Source organism: Pieris napi, chromosome 1, assembly GCF_905475465.1.
Source record: "Pieris napi chromosome 1, ilPieNapi1.2, whole genome shotgun sequence".
Lineage (NCBI taxonomy): Eukaryota > Metazoa > Arthropoda > Insecta > Lepidoptera > Pieridae > Pieris > Pieris napi.
In genome coordinates this window covers 12,489,903-12,510,959 of record NC_062234.1, presented here as the reverse complement: position 1 = coordinate 12,510,959, position 21,057 = coordinate 12,489,903, and the positions used below count along the sequence as shown (strand labels likewise).

The 21,057-nt window shown below is 33.8% G+C and overlaps 1 protein-coding gene across 1 annotated transcript in view; it reads left to right on the top strand.

Annotated features, from left to right (window-relative positions):
* Window positions 1–21,057, top strand: part of LOC125048474 (oxysterol-binding protein-related protein 9) — a 64,920-nt gene that overhangs the window by 16,437 nt on the left and 27,426 nt on the right. The window contains exons 3-8 of the mRNA XM_047647139.1: window positions 7,513–7,692; window positions 8,264–8,341; window positions 8,962–9,012; window positions 11,366–11,435; window positions 12,074–12,166; window positions 13,064–13,175. Of these exons, the coding sequence (XP_047503095.1) occupies window positions 7,513–7,692; window positions 8,264–8,341; window positions 8,962–9,012; window positions 11,366–11,435; window positions 12,074–12,166; window positions 13,064–13,175 (584 nt within the window). The remainder of the gene's footprint in view (window positions 1–7,512; window positions 7,693–8,263; window positions 8,342–8,961; window positions 9,013–11,365; window positions 11,436–12,073; window positions 12,167–13,063; window positions 13,176–21,057) is intronic.

Below are 21,057 nucleotides of genomic sequence, written 5' to 3'. Positions count from 1 at the left end.
CAGATTTTATTAACTTCCCTTTAACTTTTAACATATAATCAGTTCGTTTGTCAGACGTTTTACCTGATTCTTCATTTATTATTTTCCAGGTAGCTTTTACTTTATCCATGCTATTTTTTATTTTTGAACTTAAATATTGAGACTTTGCAGTTTTGCAATCTTTTTTGAAATTATTTGAATACAACCTAACATGTTCCCTAAATTCCACACTAGTGTTATATTGCATTTCGTCATAGATTTCATATAATTTTAACCTTTTCCTGTGTAACTCCTCATTTGCCCAGTCACAGAAACTTGTTTTCTCAGAGACCAATAAAGTCTTTTGAGTAAATACTTTCTTGAATTCATCAATAAATGATCCAAAAAAAGTATTGTATAAATTATTAGGGGATGAGTTGCCACACAGAAATGGCATTCTATAGACCAATGCTTCTCTAAATCTGTCCAAACGGTCATTTGTCATAGGAGTTATCACAATTTTCTTCTTTTTACATGTTTTTTGTTTCCTTAATTGGAATTCAAACCATTGACCAGTGTGATCAGATTTAAATCTATTGAAAATACAAACATTCAAAGGGGCTATGTCACTATATATGTTATCTATACAAGTTGCGGTGCTAGCTGTTATTCTTGTGGGTGAATGAAATTGATTTATTAAATTGTATGAACGAAAAAGACTAAGTATGCGTACACTTGAATTAGAATGACAAAGTAAATTGACATTAAAGTCCCCACACACAATTAGCCCTTTATTACACTTTACTAATTTACACAATATCTCCTCTAATACATTTTCAACATTATTATAGACAGCTGATGGAGGACAATATAGACATACAACAATGAATTGCTCCAGTTCCACACAGGAGATTTCAATAGTTAGTTCTACAGAGAGGCTGATAATATCCTTTCTTTCTTTGCATTTAAGTTTTTTACTTATTAGGATTAATGAGCCACCATGAATTGCATTTTCTCTGCAAAACACACTACCAACCCTGTGGTTACAAAAATTAAACAAAACTTCATATTTTTTTAGCCAGTGCTCTGTTATGCACAAAAAGTCTATTTTTTGACTATTCAAGAATAGTTCAATTTCTAATTCTTTATTTTTCATCCCCTGTATATTTTGATGAACCACAATAATATTTTGGGAATGAATTTTATCACATAATATACTTACCTTATTATTGCAAGAGTGGTGCTCTGTTGTCCTATTATCTAATTTAAATAAATATTATTTGGAATTTCTTCCAAGGTCTTATAATCTAATGCTTGCTCAATAGAAGCAAGGGGTCTAGCCAAATTCTTGGCTGTCATCTCTATAAAATATGATAGCGAAACAGCTATCTGTCTTTTTAAGAAAGCAGGTAGGTAATAATATCTACCCTTTGTAATAAAAAACTTTTTTGTATACCTATTGGTATCTATGACACAAAATTTATCATTATACATTGCCAATGTATGCAATGTTTGATTAAGAATATATCTTGTGTCATTTTCTTCCTTAGGAAAGCTTTGGCTATAGGGAAATGTAAACATAACAATCCTCTTAGAGTCTAAACAACAAAGTTTTTCATATAATACTAAAAGATCATGTTTATTTACATTTCCCCTGTTCCCTATAAAAATTATTAAATTATTACATTTATCATTGTTTTTGATTATATGATTTTTCACAATGTTTTTAAATGTGGCATTGGGATAGCAGCTATTTATAAATGTTTGGCCGTCATTTAATTGTACAATAGTACCCATGTCCTTACCCATTTCATCGGAATACATTAAATTCCTTTCTTTTGCCTTAATTTTTTCCTTTAACTGAGTGTTGGTTGTGGTGTAGGTGAGGCTGTGAGTGTGTTGTGATGTCTGTGGTAATTGGAGGCTTTTATAATTGCAACCATAAGTTTTATTCTGTAATTGCTCATAACATTCTGCGGTGTAATTAGAAATTTGAAGCAGATCTTCCATTGCAGAAGAATATTTTTCTACCATACATTGTGATTCTTCAAATTTAGAAGTGAGACTGTTTGTAAGTTCTTGTAATTTTAAAATTTCTGTTTTTAAATCTAATGTGTCAGATTCATATTTTAATTTAGCATTTTCAGTTTCAATTAAATGCAAGTCAAGTTCATTTTGAAGTTTTGTGTTTTGAACTTTTAAATCCACACTGTTTACATTTCTATATTGTTTTACTAGCTTCTGTGTCTTTTTAATGTATTTATTAATTTTAATATATTTTCTTATTTTGTTTTTACCTAAACTTTTTACATGATGAGTTGGTGTAGAACCTGAATCATGGATTAATGTATTGTATAAAATGTTTGTGTGTGTATCTTTTACACTTTGTGAGACTGCCTCCAGGTTATTAATATATTGTTGAGCCTCCAATAGCTGTTTTTCAAGACTTCTTATGCGCTGCAAAGCAACTTCATACTCATTACCATAACTATCAAGTTTATTTAATTCCTGCTGAAGCATAACACACTGATCTTTAAGTGAATTATTTTCTTGAAATAGCAAGGACATTTCATTTTTGAGCTTTCGGTTGCCTTCCAGCACACTTAAGAATTCTTTTTCATTTTCTTCTCTTTCACTTGTTAACTGGGTACATAAATCCCTGCAAGACTGCAATTCAGTCAGTGCTAATTTAAGTTTAGATTCTTCTTGCAAAGCCAAGCCTCTGCGAGTCATCATATTGTATAATAGGGACTGTATGCAATGAACAAGCGAAAAAGGTATGTATATATAACTGTTATGTGTGAGTGGTGGTGGTTGTACTATTTATTACCTATTAACATATAATGAAACCTAAATACACAAAATGTTCTTATTTTGTCAAGTAAATTATGTAGTATTAATTATTGTCTGGGCGAATGTTTTCGTCGTCGATTTTGCTTCCACTAGTTGTCAAGCAAAATGAGACATAAACCGTGCCAATGTGTGATGGACGTAGCTCCAAAAACTGAGCAGTATTTTATGATCGTATGTAGTCAGTAAATATAACTTAAATAGAACAAAATACTCCCCAGGTTTGACGATATTTTAAACTACGTTACCGTTAAGGCGTTAAGTTGACAGCCAGTTTTAGATCCCTGTTTTGCCAAGTTCTCGCGACAAAAAACACTGTATAATCACTTTATATTATACACAAATCTTATTTTTAACTAAATTACCCTAATTTAACTAAATTTAAAGCCTTAAAATTATTATTTTTTAAAATTAAATGTAGAGGTTGTTTTCTTACAACCTACTACCAGAGTTGCCAGTCGCGAAAAAAACTAGTTTGATCTTCCTTTGTTTTTGCTTCGCCTCATCTATATGACAAGGACTGTATATTTATTGATGTTCAATGTATGTTTATTTGCGTATGATTAATAAGCTTCACGTCCACCCAAAGCTTTTAACCTAAGTGTCATCATTACTTTGCTGATATTATACGTCACCAAAACATAATATTAGAAAATTAATGATTTCGAAGATCATTGAAGTGACTGGTTTTGCTTCAAATATATAAACACCATTCATTTATCTGACCTGACTAAATGATCTGGCCGTTTTCTAAACCTGCTATCGAATGATTAGCAGAAATAATGAATTTACCTAAAGGTGAAGTTGACTGTCCTGAGTTACTTACTAAGTAAAATGTGTATAATACGATGCTAAATGATCTGGCCGAAGAGTTGGTCCTTTACTAAACCTGCTATCGAATGATTAGGCGAATTAATGAATTTACCTAAAGGTGAAGTTGACTGTCCTGAGTTACTTACTAAATAAAATGTGTATAATACGATGCTCAATGATCTGGCCGAAGAGTTGCTCCTTTACTAAACCTGCTATCGAATAATTAGCCGAATTAATGAATTTACCTAAAGGTGAAGTTGACTGTCCTGAGTTACTTACTAAGTAAAATGTGTATAATACGATGCTAAATGATCAGGCCGAAGAGTTGGTCCTTTACTAAACCTGCTATCGAATAATTAGCCGAATTAATGAATTTACCTAAAGGTGAAGTTGACTGTCCTGAGTTACTTACTAAGTAAAATGTGTATAATACGACGCTAAATGATCTGGCCGAAGAGTTGGTCCTTTACTAAACCTGCTATCGAATAATTACCCGAATTCATGAATTTACCTAAAGGTGAAGTTGACTGTCCTGAGTTACTTACTAAGTAAAATGTGTATAATACGATGCTAAATGATCTGGCCGAAGAGTTGGTCCTTTACTAAACCTGCTATCGAATAATTAGCCGAATTAATGAATTTACCTTAAGGTGAAGTTGACTGTCCTGAGTTACTTACTAAGTAAAATGTGTATAATACGATGCTAAATGATCTGGCCGAAAAGTTGGTCCTTTACTAAACCTGCTATCGAATAATTAGCCGAATTAATGAATTTACCTAAAGGTGAAGTTGACTGTCCTGAGTTACTTACTAAGTAAAATGTGTATAATACGACGCTAAATGATCTGGCCGAAGAGTTGGTCCTTTACTAAACCTGCTATCGAATAATTACCCGAATTCATGAATTTACCTAAAGGTGAAGTTGACTGTCCTGAGTTACTTACTAAGTAAAATGTGTATAATACGATGCTAAATGATCTGGCCGAAGAGTTGGTCCTTTACTAAACCTGCTATCGAATAATTAGCCGAATTAATGAATTTACCTAAAGGTGAAGTTGACTGTCCTGAGTTACTTACTAAGTAAAATGTGTATAATACGACGCTAAATGATCTGGCCGAAGAGTTGGTCCTTTACTAAACCTGCTATCGAATAATTACCCGAATTCATGAATTTACCTAAAGGTGAAGTTGACTGTCCTGAGTTACTTACTAAGTAAAATGTGTATAATACGACGCTAAATGATCTGGCCGAAGAGTTGGTCCTTTACTAAACCTGCTATCGAATAATTACCCGAATTCATGAATTTACCTAAAGGTGAAGTTGACTGTCCTGAGTTACTTACTAAGTAAAATGTGTATAATACGATGCTAAATGATCTGGCCGAAGAGTTGGTCCTTTACTAAACCTGCTATCGAATAATTAGCCGAATTAATGAATTTACCTAAAGGTGAAGTTGACTGTCCTGAGTTACTTACTAAGTAAAATGTGTATAATACGATGCTAAATGATCTGGCCGAAAAGTTGGTCCTTTACTAAACCTGCTATCGAATAATGAGCCGAATTAATGAATTTACCTAAAGGTGAAGTTGACTGTCCTGAGTTACTTACTAAGTAAAATGTGTATAATACGATGCTAAATGATCTGGCCGAAGAGTTGGTCCTTTACTAAACCTGCTATCGAATAATTAGCCGAATTAATGAATTTACCTAAAGGTGAAGTTGACTGTCCTGAGTTACTTACTAAGTAAAATGTGTATAATACGATGCTAAATGATCTGGCCGAAGAGTTGGTCCTTTACTAAACCTGCTATCGAATAATTAGCCGAATTAATGAATTTACCTAAAGGTGAAGTTGACTGTCCTGAGTTACTTACTAAGTAAAATGTGTATAATACGATGCTAAATGATCTGGCCGAAGAGTTGGTCCTTTACTAAACCTGCTATCGAATAATTAGCCGAATTAATGAATTTACCTAAAGGTGAAGTTGACTGTCCTGAGTTACTTACTAAGTAAAATGTGTATAATACGATGCTAAATGATCTGGCCAAAGAGTTGGTCCTTTACTAAACCTGCTATCGAATAATTACCCGAATTAATGAATTTAGCTACAGGTAAAGAGGACTGACCTAAGTAAGGTGTGTCTCCATGTGTATAATAAGGATGCTAAAAATATACACCTATGTATACACCTAAAGTCAACATCAATTACAGAGGGAATAGCTTTATGGTAAGAGCGACGAGTAATTTTAACAATTAAACTGTTGATTTTGACCCGTACGCCTCAAGTGCGGTGTCGGAGTTCCTCAGTGGAATAAATAGTGTATTATATGTTTTTATAAGTGTATAAGTTATACTACCCTAAGTATTGTTCAATTTTAATTCTTTATATTTTATAAAGAATTTTTAATCCAGTATAAAAACATTTTAATGTTTTTATTGTTATTTTTATGTTATTGGACCGGCCATTGAATAAAAAAGTATTTAATTGTATGTAAATACTAGCCGTTTCGCGCCCGCTTTGCTGGACGAATTAAAATAAATTTTATGTTTCATTATTTTATTTTTTTTTTCATATTTTTATTATTCTTCTTTTTAACTTCCCGCTAAGAAAATTGAAATATTTCGAAAATCGAGTTTTTAACAGATGTTGACGTTTAGAGGTTCTAGGAAGCCTCCCCGAATGTTTCCGCGGTGAAGTCCGTATGGATAAATTTTCATAAAAGTAAAACAGCAATAAAAAAATGAAGGAACGTTGGAATTTAATAAATAAATAGCCATAAACCATCTAGGAAAATTTCGCATCGAATGGTGGTAGTGTCGATACGATCAGTGGTTTAGGCGTGATTGAGCCTCAAACGAAGACCATTTTCATTATATATATATAGATTTGTTTATTGGCGTAAAAATAACTTTGTATTTAGTGACTTAGATAAAAGCTGTAAATCTTTCTCAGTTATTTCCTAAGTACTCTGTGTAATATTTGTTGTTCACTGCAGCAGCTGATATTAATTAGATAGCGTTGTGTGGCTTATATTTTTGTTTGCTTTGTTAAGTACATTTTATCATAATGGCTGTTTATTTATTGATATGTCGCGGATTCGATACATTATTGTTACGGGTACATAACAAATATGTACTATTACCAAAATTGGTTTGTCTTTTTTACATTGCACAAGTATTAAATGATTATATTCCAAATCTAACTCTACAGCACTTCAAATGATGCGTCGGCTTGGAACGAGAAATAGAACTTTCGTTGAATTTCATATGTTTTAAATATGACACTATAAAATTTATTTAACTCACGAGATAGATAAAAACACACTACACCGTGTAGGTAAAAATTTGCAAATATAACAAGCACCGCCTGTCCAACCCCCCCTGCCCCAAGCACCAACTTGGTTTGTGGCATGTTATTTTGGCCTTTTTTATATATCAGGAGGCAAACGGGCAGGAGTCTCATTTAATGTTAAGTACCAATGGACTTACATTGCCAGAAGGCCGCTAGTGCGTTGCCGGCCTTTAAGTATTTGTACGCACTTTTCTTGAAGGACCCAAAGTCGAATTTGTTCGGAAATACTTCAGTGGGCAGCTGGTTCCACGTAGTGGTGGCGCGCGCTAAAATTGCCTTAAAAACGCTCAGTTGTGGAACGACGGACGTCGAGGTGATACAGGTGGTATTTCGTATTCTACCTCGACGTCCGATGATGAAATTGATAAATGGAATTTACAGCACTTCCTGAGATAGTCTCGTACCACCAAATGGTTCAGCATTATAAAATAGATATTATTATCATTTCTAATGAAATAAAAACATGGAAGTCAAAGAGGCGACCAAAATCATTCAGCTTTAATAAATTTATAATATAATTGACATTTTACGTTACAGGCCCGTGATGGCTCCGAACGCGAACGCTGGGTTCGTGCGTTGGAAGACACGATAGCCCGTCACGGTCGACGCGAGCGATGGTCGCGTTGCGTTCCTGCGCCCGCGCATCGACATGGCGATTTGGAACGACGTATATCTGAAGCGGACGCGTACCTACAGATTATGATCGAGCTTGTTAATGTAAGTATTAAGGCATACTGAGGCGAAATATATTTAATTATTCATAAAAATACAAACACTATCCTTACAGTACTAAGCCAATACGATATTGTCGAAAAAAAATGAAACATATAATATATCTTCTATAAAAAACACAATATCGCTACTGTGATCTCACTCTGCGAACATATAAAGATGTCTATAGTGTCGGAGACAGCATTCAGTATGCACAATGTCTTTGTTACCAGGGACTACAACAGACTGGTCTTTGGTATCGCAAACAACTTTCGCAGGCAAAAAAGAGTCAAACTATTTACTTATTACAATTTAAAAGGCACTTTTGAAAGTCAAAGTCATATAGCACTTACGAGCAAAATGAAATTAAGTAGTACGGAAACTTTTTGAATTTACAATTGTATGTGTATTGCTAAGCTTGGTAAAACTGATAGAACAACCGGTATAAACATTTTTAGATTATTTTTGTTAACAGTTAAAAAATGGTTTATATATTATTCATTTCTGTATATTTTGTGAGAAATGAAATGAAAAATAATATTTATATTTACACTACAAAAACTTTTTTCGTTTACAGAAGTTAAATTTAAAAGTATCAGAAATCACGGACCCTCACGAAAAGAGCAGAGGCCAAGTTGTATTGGACCACTCTAACGTAAGTTATGTTTTAATATTAACTATTAATTTATTAAATTTATTAAATTTATTTCTTCTTATTGTGCCACGAAGGTTGGCGATCATCATGGCTAGTTTAATTTTAGATGCCGCGCTTCTAAACAATGACTTGGTGCTTTAACCAAACCATTTTCTTAGGTTTTTCAACCAAGACATGCGTCTGCGGCGAGGTCTCCTTCTACCAGCCACTTTGCCTTGTATGATTAGTTGAAGGAGCTCGTATTTTTTGGAGTTACGTATAACGTGTCCGAAATACTTAAGTTTCCTTTTCTTAACCGTCATAAGCACTTCTTTGTTCTTCTGCATTCTGTCTAGCACGGTTGTTATATTAAATTTATATATAAATTAAATATATTTTGTTAAGAATGCTAAATAAATTTGTTTTCTGTCTATGTGTGTATATCACACTTGCTTGTACGGTAAAGGATAATATCGTGAGAAAACCGGCGTGCCTTATACCTAGAAGTCGAGGCTATGTGTCAGGCACTGAAGGCTTGCCTATTAGAAAAAAACATACGAGAAATTTGGCCCAGATCATTGAGTAGCGCCAATGTTTAATAAGTGGTGCCATCTATGTAATCATTATTTTATTTGTTGCAGGCTATGTTGGATAATATCAAACATTCCATAGTACTATTACAAATTGCTAAGGTAATTGGTTTCTATTTAATTATAAAAGTTATTTCTTAATCCTGTTTAATTTTAATCTTTCATACAAAGTTGCTGTTTACGGTTTCAATTCAAAGTTTTTTACGTTAAGTCCTAGTCTGATTATCAACTAAGAAATAATAAACTTTATTAAACATAATAAAAACGGGTGTTTAGTTAAAAGATAAAGTACACCAGCTCCTACACTAGGATTCCCTGTGTAGTGGTCTAGTGTCTTTCATTTGATATATTAATGATTTTAGGCACTTGATAATAATTTCTACATAACACTTACAAATTTATAATTAAAATGTTGCACAAGAAGAATAATTTTCGTTTCGAATCTGTAGTGAAAATCGGTCAACGGGATGCTTTAAATAATGTAAGAAAAAAATCAATCGTGTGATAAAAGAATTAATTAAGATATTAAATATCATCTCATCGTAGCTTTTATCTAAGTATGTGATGTTTGAATTAAAAACAAGAAATATGCATTGATCCTTCACTATATTTTCATTTGGTTTACTCTAATTAAAAGCAGAATACAATATAAATTCTTCGATACAAAAAAAACAGTCACCTCCAACTTTTGACTTAAATACGTTATTATTTAATCATAATTTAAATTTTAAATACAGCACATTAGTTTGGCCGAGAGCTGTAACTAGCGATTTTATTAAATACTAGCTGACCTGGCTAACTTCGTTCCGCCCTACAACCTTATAATATCGTTGTTACTTTAATTTAACTTATTTTAGGATTTCATTAATGTTAAGTATTACATTAATACAACTCTTTTGCAAATACAGAAATTTTTTACACATTAATCATCTTCTCTCTAGCGTCAATATGGCGATACTGCATGTTAAGCACTTTCTGATATCCAACATCTTTTGATCAGGATTAAAGCATGGTTATGCATCTCCTCATTCACCTCAAGATCGGAATTTCTTGAACTGACACGAATTCGACGTAAAATGATGCGTAGTTTTGTCAACAGATGGCACCATATGGTTTTTGCATTCGTAAAATTAATTAATTTATTTATTGTTATTCGATAACTTATCCGATATTTTATTGCTTATTCTGCTATTTGGGACGGAAACAAATCCAACAAATCAAAAACCATGGCAATCGGTCCAGCCGTTCTCGAGTTATAAGTGTTGTAACAAACACGACTTTCTTTTATATATATAGATTGTATTATTTACGAGTCATTTAAATAAAAAGCATTTGGCGTTTACTTCATTTTTGTTCCGCGAAACACTGTATCGTCCGTCCCATCTCACGAGAACTTCAGGCATACGTTTGTTTCACTAGCCACTCGAGCGGGAAGAGGTAAACCCGCGGGTGAAATGATTTTTGTTAGCCAAATGCGCGCTTATTAGATGCTGTAGAATTTCGGATAACTTTTACTGACTCTACAAACTCACAATGTTTAATCTGCGCAGAATACGAAGCGTTTCTTTTCGTGTAACCTTCATGACGCTGAGCTTCTTTACTATTGGCTTTAATATAAAGGTATTTAGATCTTAAATATTTTTTAACTTATTAATTGAAACCGTAAAGCACAATTTAGCATTATTATCATAGTAATATTTATAGCGATTTATCAGTTGCGAGCAATGTGTCGAAAGTGCATATTATAGAGTCTGGAAGGGAACAGTTGTGGTATTTTTTGTTGACAATACTACGTCATTATAGTACGACAGTTATCTTGATACTTAATATAAAGTACTTACAGTGGAATCTCTATAACTCGAATGTCAAGGGAAATGCAAAAAAAATTGAGTTAACGAGTTTCGAACTTCGAGATACGTAATTTAATTGCTGCAATTTCGACTTTCAGAGTCGCAATTTCTAAGTGTATTTTTTGATTTGTCCAATTTGAACAATTCAACTTAAGTTTTTTACGAATTACATATTAATGAAGTAAACTGTACTACTTCGACTTACGGAGACTCCTTTGTGAAATTCGAGTTATAGGGTATAAATATGTATTATCAATACTTAGTAGGAAACTAACATTTTGTTCGAGTTACAAAGTCTAAATGATTCGAGATATCGCGTATTTAGGGGTTCAGCGGAAGGGAATGGCTGAGAAACTTACTGAGAATTTCCACTGTAGTATAAAAGTTTTGGGAATAAATTACGAATGCAAATAATAATTATATAAACCGCCACGGCTGTTCTCTTTCCGAATAAACTATAAGGATAAAAATTTAAAAGTATCCATCTTTAAAAGACGCGTGATTAAGAGGAAATTTTTGTGAAAATAACACAAAATGACTCATAACATAAAAAATACAGAGATGAAATCTGCATTAAAACTATAGTAATTTCTTTGTTATTTTAGAACACAGTCAATCCGGTAAACGGCGTGTATCAAGGACCAACGAACCTTTCACAATCACATATCAAAGAAGGTAATCCCTTAGTACTTAATCTAGTAACAGAATCTGTCAAAACGATTTAAGGTTGATTTAGACAGTTGACATTGTAACTTCACATATCTTTCTATAACACGGGCCTTCAAGGGTGGTTCTATTCTATCTAAGGCATACTGATAAGCGTATTACAGCATTCACAAAAAAACTATTCAGTAAAATACGAGTATGTGTTTAAATTTAACCATCAAGACCATCAGGCTGTACAGACCCTGATGAGCCTCCGCGGGTATCTTTCGCCATTCATCTTGTGCTTCTTGCGGCCAATTTCGAATACATATTCTTTTGAGGTCCATAACTCACCAACGCACTATTGGTCTTAGGTTTTCTCTTGCCACCAGGTTCTGAGTTCAGTTCAGGCCGTCCAAACCACTTAAGCCTGTTAAATTTTATAAAAAGGATGTGACGTCGTCAAGGATTTTATAAAGCTCTTGATGCGAATACGCCATACACCGTCGTCGTAAAGAGAGCCAAAAATTCTTTCAAGAATCTTCCGATTAACAGGATAACCAATTATTAATAAAACTTTTTGTCCTCCAACTCACAATACTTTTTCCGACGTATGAAATACCTAATGCATCTTGCATTCACATATAAATAGTATATTGTTCTGGCAGATTTATCACCACGCGTGGAATTGGGATCGGAATGTCGTGAACTAGCGTCACCAACACTGCCACTCACACCATTGGATGCTATGGATGCGCCACGTATGTAATTGTTTTTTTTTATTTTGTCTTTGTACGTAGACTTTGTACGTTTGAGTACGCAGCCTCAATTATAGAGAGTATTTAGGTATGTCGAAATGCAAGTATAGGCATGGCATACAATTAAAGTATAGAAATAAATTACGAAGTATATATAAGTAACATCTTATTAAAGAAGAAGATAAGATGCTGGTAACCTATACTTTCTTCCCATTCCTTTTCTTTAACCTCTTAGGGTGGTTAAAAAGTTAAATTTTTATGTCAGATGACACATTAATTTTATAATTGTATGAGCCGTTTATGTTGAGAATAAAAGTTTTATTAATAAGTTTCTAGTGGCGTCATCATCTCTGAGATCGTAGGTTCGAATCCGGCTGTACACAGATGGACCTTTCCTTTTTCGCATTTAAAACTCGCTCGTATGGTGAAGGAAAACCGGCATGCCTTAGACTAGCGTTTCCCAACGTGGAGCCCACTCCCCACAGGGGGCAATTTTATTGTTAAGGAGGGATTATACGAAAATTTCTTAAAATTATGTAGAATTTGAATTTCAGTTTTTTATTATATGCTTTGAAAAATTACTTACTGTGTCCTATATACCTATCATTTAACAAGAGAGTGAGTAAGAGTTTCTTAAGTGAACAATGCAATTTTTTATATTAAAATTATTTATGTCACAATCGGGGTAAATAAGATAGGCTAAGGTGGGGAATGGCACAAAAAAGGTTGGAACACACTGTCTTAGACATAAAAAGTCGACGGCTTGTGTCAGGCACAGAAGGCTGTTCATCTACTTACCAATTAGAAAAAGCAAATGTCCACAAAACAGTACAGAAAGCTCAGACCTAAACGTTACCAACTGGTTTTTAAAGATCGGATCTTAAAGCATAATTGTTTTAGGGCAAGCGATGTCTCTCCTAGTACCAGACACGTCCTATTCATCTTCTGAAGGCGAAGACGACTTCTACGATGCTGATGAAGAACCGTTACCGGCCGTAGCTCCTGGTCCCAGGTTAGTGGATACTGAAAAAAAATCTTCAAATAGTTTTTTAATTTATTGTTACGAAATTCATATATAATTATTAATATAAGATGTATTTCCTAACTGTTACGACATGAAGAAAAGAGCTTACTTATGCTCTCAAAGGTCGGCAACACAACCACGTTAGAACTTTAAGTGCTATGTAATAGTTTCCCTCCAAACAATCATAAAGTTTTTCTGTGTAATGAAATATTTTTCTGTACATTAGAATATTGGTCCCTAACAATTGTTTTATTAAATATAGATATTAAAAATTAAAGTTATTTTGTTTTAAATAATGTCTGAAAATTAAGATAGTAAAATCTAGTACCATTGTTTTATCGCGTACAATACCTTTCCATATTTATCTATTTATCCACTTCATAGATATATAGCCGTGCCCAATTTCTTCCTAGAATATTATAAACAACGCGTAAAAAAAGTTGTGTTTTGTTACTCTGGTTGATAGTAGTCGATGTCGGATAAGACAAAAATTTTAATAATAATTGGAGAATAAACAAAAACTATTATTATTAACGGCACGCAGTTGGCCTAGTGGCTTACCCTCATCTCTGAGGATTTGCGTTCCAATCACTGCTGTGCGCCAAGAGAAATTTCTTTCTATATCCATAATTAGCACTACCTTCTAGGCAAACATCGTGAGACAGCCAAAATATCTATGTGTCCGACGCACAGAGACGTCTATCAAATAAAAATGTTAGAGGAGTCAATCTAAGGCCAAAGATATTCTTATCAGTGCAAACGCAACGTTTAATACGCCATTTCATATGAAGGGGATATTATGTTAGCAAATAAAAGTTTATATTCGCTTTTGAAGCTCCAAACCTCGCGAAATACGAGCTCGTAAAAGTGCTGTGAAGGGTCGAAAACTAAGGGCGGATACACAAGAACCTTGAATCCGTAGAGTTTTAACCTAAAAATAAAATGAAACTTAAAAAAGTTACTGTAACATCAGAAACAGTCTTGAAAAAACTTGTGTTTTTTTCTGTTTTGTGTATCAGTTGAAAATTCTGGTATTATCCTCCACCCTGATTGGTAATTCTTGTAGCACTATGTAGTATTTTATCAAATTATGCGTAATAAAACATAAAACTTAAGTTTTATGCCTTTTTAAACATGTAGGGCACAAAATGGCTACCGCTCCTTCATCGTCACTTTAAGGGAAACCACTTGTATTTTTCTTCTAATTAGATGCAAATTCTGGTATTATCTTTCCACCCTGATTGGTAATTCTTGTAACACTATGTAGTATTTTATCAAATTATTCGTAATAAAACATAAAACTTGAGATTTATGCCTTTTTAAACATATAGGGCGTAAAACCGCTACCGCTCCTTCATCGTCACTAAGGAAAAATCTTGTGGATTTCTTCTGATTAGACGCAAATTCTTGTAACATCTTTCCACCCTGATAGGTAACAATTGTTACACTATCTAGGATTATAACAAATATTTAATTATACGTTGGCGATTCAAAATTTGCCTCAAATCGCTACCGCTCCTTTATCGTCACTTCCTAAAGGGTCGGTGACAGACAAGTCGGTCAAAGCCTTACTCCTCCTTTCCACTTAATATAATTGATTTTCTAACCAAAAGGATTATTTGGAGTAGCTACGTTATTTTGATTATCACCAGATAAGATCTGCCTTCAACTTATTTCTTACAGTACTGTAACCAAGTATAGTAAAACGTTTCGTGACTCTTTATACCTAAATGTTACCATTATGTGGTGTAAAGTACTGGAAAGTCGAAAATAATATTAACCATAACGCGTAATTCAATCACCCCCGTATTACAAAATATTATTTCTAGGAATTTTCTTTTTACTTCACTTTAAAAAAATAACTATCTACAATGATAATAAATAGGGGTTGATCGTAGAGGAGTGAAATATAAGGGGTGTATGTATTTTGTATGCTGTATCATAAGAATACAAATAAAAGTTGGGGTGGACACTGGACACCCCTTACCACTTAGGGGTTTGAAAGATAAATAGTAGCCGATTCTCAAATTTACTGAATATGCATTAAAAAATCATAAGAGTCGGTCGAGCCGTTTCGGCGGAGTATGGGTATAACATTGTGACACGAGAATTTTATATATTAGATGTAAATCGTTCGTATTTGATTTGCAATTCTCTCAAATTATCAGAATTTGGTCCATCGTAGGCAAACGGCTGTATTGAATTTATGTCTAAATGCCCGAAATAGCTCCGCATTGATTGCTCTAGTTATAGCTCCAGATGTCCATAATGGAATTGGGTTTACGCTAAAATAGGAAACTGCACTTTAATACACGTCTCGTGAATATAATTTCATCCGACGTCTGTTAATGTTCCTATAGTCGAACCAAAACTATCCGTTATACGTAAAAATTTCTATACTAATATTATAAAGAGGAAACATTTTTTTTGTATGTATGTTCGTAATGTTTTTCGCCATAACATAAAGTAGTTGAGGCTTAATAAACACATTATTCAGACTTAAAACCATAGTTATTAAATGGTTCTATATTTACTGCCAGTTCTCAAGCCAAGGGCTGAAAGAGAACTGAAAACAAGAGAAGAACTGGCAATAAAGTCTCCATCACTATTTTGAATCGTAAAAACATCGTTTTTTTTTCAAGATTCATAAACACCATTTTGCGACACATGTTGCAGGATTACATCATGTCAACAACAGGAGCATGCTTACATTACTGTAGGGTTTTTTGAGAATAATATTACAATGTATAATATTGCTACAAGCAATACTTATTGATATATTCCGACCTTTTTGCGTTTTATTTCTTAATTTCCTTTGTCCTTGAACGTTTCGCGTCCTCGGAGTTCAAGGACACTTTAATGGCCACGTTTCATGGCCAACAGAAGTCGCTGGTAATTACCCGTCGAGGACAAGTTTTGGCTTAGCCCTAACATCAATCTGAAATAAAGAACATTGTTCTCTATTAATTTGGTTTATATTTTGTTTCTTTTTTATTCTAAGTGATGTTGATGTTTGATTGTGTTTTGTTTTTTCTTTTGTTTAATTTTTATACGTTTGTAGGATAGTAGTCATTTGTTTAGAACATAAAAAATCCATTAAGAATATTATGTGTTAACATACAATAAATGAAACGAGTATTATATGACACGGCCATTATGCGTATTTTTTTTAGTTTGGGTATTGATTTGTGAAATATGTAGCAAAGTTGAATTGCGGAAAATGAAACCGCTAATTAAAAAAAAATAAACAACTAAATGTTTGACAACATATGGAAATAAGATGTACTACGTGATGAAATAAGCTTTCAAATTAGTTACATAACTTCGCATCAGAGTATGGGGTAAGCACATTTTGTATCTGACAGATGAGACATCTCACTGTAAAGAATTATATTTCGCCAAGTACTTAAATACGCCATATGGGTTGACCGCAAAGGTATGATGGTGGCTGTACACACTCGTCGAGACACCCCGAGACAGGCCGAGAGCGAGAGTGTACAGTAGAGCTCTCGTCTCGCCTCGCTTCCTCGCAGTTGGTCTCGCCTCTCTCGGTCGCCTGTCGGTTTTTTGCGCACGAGTCAAAGGGTCTCGCGAGTAAAACGAGAGCGACCTGTACACACTCGTTCAATCATTAAATTTTGGATAATATTAAAACTTTATGATCCTAATTACCAATTTCTGCTGTTTCAATGTATTTTTTTTAATGGTTAACGTGAAGAAAATTATAATAACTCATTGCACAAAGACAAACAGCAGCAGCGGTTGCCACGTCCATTATTAACGGTGGTTTAAGTACAATTAACGTAACGAGTGTGTACAGGCTGCGCTCTTCTCTCGGTCCTCTCGGTCGAGACTCTCGGCGAGAAGCTCTCGCCGACTGTGTACAGCCACCATTAAAGTACCTAGTCAAGTAGTGGGTCCGCGACAAAAGGGTTTTTAAAAACTTAAAGTTAAAATGAATACAACCGGTCCTATTTGAGGTCCGTTTAATACTAAATATTACAACTTACAAGTGTTCTATTATATTTATATCCTATTCTTAAAGCCAACTGGCCTACGTGATCGTTCTGCTGATACATTGTTCTCACGCTCTACAAGTAAACGTTACTTAGTAAGAACTAAGAGTGGTTCGTAGAATCATGTAACAGCATTTCGGCTAATGAAATATAAAGGATCATTGTACTACTATGTTGCAATGGTTTTTGTTTATATAAAATATAATCATCATATGGTGGTGACAGACGGGGTTATATAACTACCTACATATTACTATAACTGCGTAATTATATTACAGAAGAAAAAAATTAATTTCTTACAAAAATATAGGTCGACTTTAATTTATGTTTTTTTTTAATAAATTGGATTAAATTCAATATATATTGTTCCTGCATCATGATGATACATTTTATTAATTTCAACAGTCTTATTTTTTTATAAACTCAATCGCAAAATGAAGCTATATTCCTAGAAAGTAGACAGCAGTCCTTGACTCTCAGACTTCGATAGTCACCTATAGAAATATCCATTTATTTTTAAAATACACCAAAAATAATACATATAACTAATTTAGTACATTCGTAAGACCGGACGTACCGGAAGTGCATCTACGAATCTTATCTTGATAAACGTAATATTTATTTATAAACAATACACGAATATTTTTTCGCTGTTTCAGCGCAGCGTCGCAGTGGTCAGCACTTAGCAGACAGCGTAATACTTTCCTTTCATCAAAGAGTATCATATTACGTAGATGCGATATTGAGCATTAAGTTAGAGAGGATAAGCAACTATTCTCGAATTAATGATACGGTTTTTACATATGGTTTAAATAAAAAGCAAGTAGTCATTATTATGTAGCTACTTAGCTAGAAAATAAAGTAAACTAACAAAAAACTAAAAACGTAACATAAACATTATGTTAATCTTAGTGAACTGAACTTTTTTTTTTTTTAATGGCTCTGGCACGATTTGTGCATTAGCCAGCGTCAAGTATAGGATTTTTTTATAATTCGTGCTTGTCTTTAGAAATTCGACCGTCTCCTCCATGTATGGTTTAGGCACTCGCCCGGTACCGCACAACCCTCCCAAAGGCCGAGAACAAATTTAAATTAAATTAACTGAACTGTTTTAAAAACTGTTAAAAATACATAATAATCATAAAGATTAAAACAAAATCTGGTTAAAGATAATATAACTGACCTATCATTGCTCGGCAATGTTCCAGTAATACATATAACATTGTGAGAAGTTTTTAAACAGCCACACATATTTTTGCGTCTGTTTCAATTATATATTTAGCCAAATATATCAGCGGCTGCTTTGCGTGTCAGTTACCTCACAATATTTTCTTTGCATGAGCAATTGCAAATTATGTACAAATGTACAAATCCATTGGTGGGATTTCACATATCAACCTTATCCTTGAAATATTCTAAAGACCGCGTATTACCCTTAATTCGGTTGCGCATCTGTTCTAATCTTTGACCCATATACAGCTTGCTAAATGCTAAACTCAGTGCGCCGCCGATAGCGGTCCGAGACGCACGGTTTCGTGTCGCGGTCTCTGCAACCGATCAATAGTCGTCCTAGCATATACTTATATTTCTTTGTTTTCGTGTGCTACTGGTGAATGTTTACGGTTGGTTTTGGTGAAGCAAAAAACTCTGTGATTAGAACTGTGATGATATATATTGCTTAGTGATAGTTGCTTCATTCGTTATAGAAAAGTATTAGTGGATCACATTTGCATATTTCCAAAATTATCGGGGTCAATCTCGTTGATATTTTGAGTCTAAAATCTATTTTATATTTCCATCCAGGCACAGTCGCTAAGATGTTAGTAGGTATCATTTAATGCGTCATATAAGGACACTGTAAGAAAATATAAATCGGAAAACCCATGACCTCTGACTTGACACTTTAATAACGGTAAAATTTCTATGGATCTTGTCTACTCTTAGTAGCCCTTAATATATTTTATTAAAGCTCTGTAACGAATTTATTTCGTGAACTGTAAAATCCCACGCTTATAATGGGTGATTTATTTTTCCTCAAAAGTGGATTAGAAAGGAATGTTACCGACTTACATTTTTAATACAAAATCACGCTCATAATACCTTAAAAATTGCTTCATAAAGAACAGAAACTGATGAATTGTTTGGGTTATCTATACTTTTGCGGACGTAATATTTGTGTGACGTATATAGACAGATCCTGTGGTACTCAAATAAAATGGAGTCATCCAATCTTTGCCGCCGTTTATCCACTTACTGCCATTAACTAGAACTTTAACTGGTATAAAGTGTTAGGTTTAAACACTAAAGATTTTTAACTGAGAAGTAATTACAAGTGGAGGCGGATTAAGTTTAGCGGTTTCAAATGAATTTCAAATTATTCTATCTAACTCAGTTAATCCCGGTGGGAGCTTACACAATTTCACGCACGGTCATCAAGACATGGAGTTTATATAACTTTATATGTCTAGTCTTATATTCGTAATAACGTAGATTTTGGTTAAAGTACAAAAAATTATAAATTAAAAAATTAAACAATGATATAAATGGCAATGAGTTTTCCTAGTGGCTTCAGCGTGCGACTTTCATCTCATCATGCGATTCAGGTCGTTTGGAACTCCTGTACACCAATGGACTTTCTGTGGGCATTTAACACTTACCTATAAAAATAATAATAATAAAGCTATTTTAATTCGAGTATTTATACATACTACTATTGTATGACTAACAGACTCAGTAGTTATTTTCATTACTTCGTGTTCTGCAGTATGGAGCCCTTTTGGGTAAAGGCCTTCTGAACTTTCCATTTGGATCTGTTCTTTGCTTCCGCCAATCATTTCTCCCCAGAAACTTTCATGATGTCGTCAGCTCATCGATTTTGTGGTCTACCCTCGTTTCTTTTTCTTGGAGGTCCCCTTCAACGGGTGGCTTCGGCGTTCCCATTTAAGCTGTAAGGCTTGGGCTAGCGTGCTGCTGTCTTAGTTTTCGCCCTGATCTTCTGAATCTTTTTTTATTCTTAGGCCACTCGCTCATAGGGAAATAAAACGTCGTAAGGCCCAAAAAATAGATGGAATGTGTCAGACCTAGAAGGCCTTTCGTAATAGAAAAAAAAAACAAATGCGCCACTGGTTTGAATGAATTTCTGATAATGTACAAAAAATTGCACCTCGGATGATTGTATCATAGCCCATTTTGTAGCCATGAAGTAGTTTATAACTTTATTTTATCAAAATTCTAAGTCTGGAAGAGCACTATGCTGTTAACGTGTGATATACTTTTAAATGAATTATTATTAAGTTATTGGTACTGTAAATAATATTTTCTTTGCTTTATGTACCTATATAGAGATAGACCCACTGCACTGCCCAGCGGTTTTCTTTCTCCCGAAACGCTCTACTGCTAGGGTGAGATTCAGAAACGAAACTTAGCGCGATCTAAAACCCCTTAAGAGTACAAAAACGCCTAAATTTTTGTTTTTAAACGTAATTCAACATATTATGGCTATACTAATACTCGTTTCTGAAGGTTAGACTCAAAAGATCGATAACCATTTAAAAAAATTATCAACGCAATGCACGCCCACGCACGCATGTCACGTGATCTGTCATTTATTAGACAAAACATTTTATTAAGTTCTTTGGTAACATCGCATTTGAGTTATATATCTTAACAGTTACTACTTATACGATAGAACAACCAACACCTACACCGATACCAATTAAATATATAAAAAAACACTATATACCTAGATCTTATAACTAATAACATAACAAGCAGCTCTTATAACGTAACTGAAACATCGATCAACCGTATGAGCATTTGTAAAATTCGCGGCGCTAAAACATCTGTCTCAATTT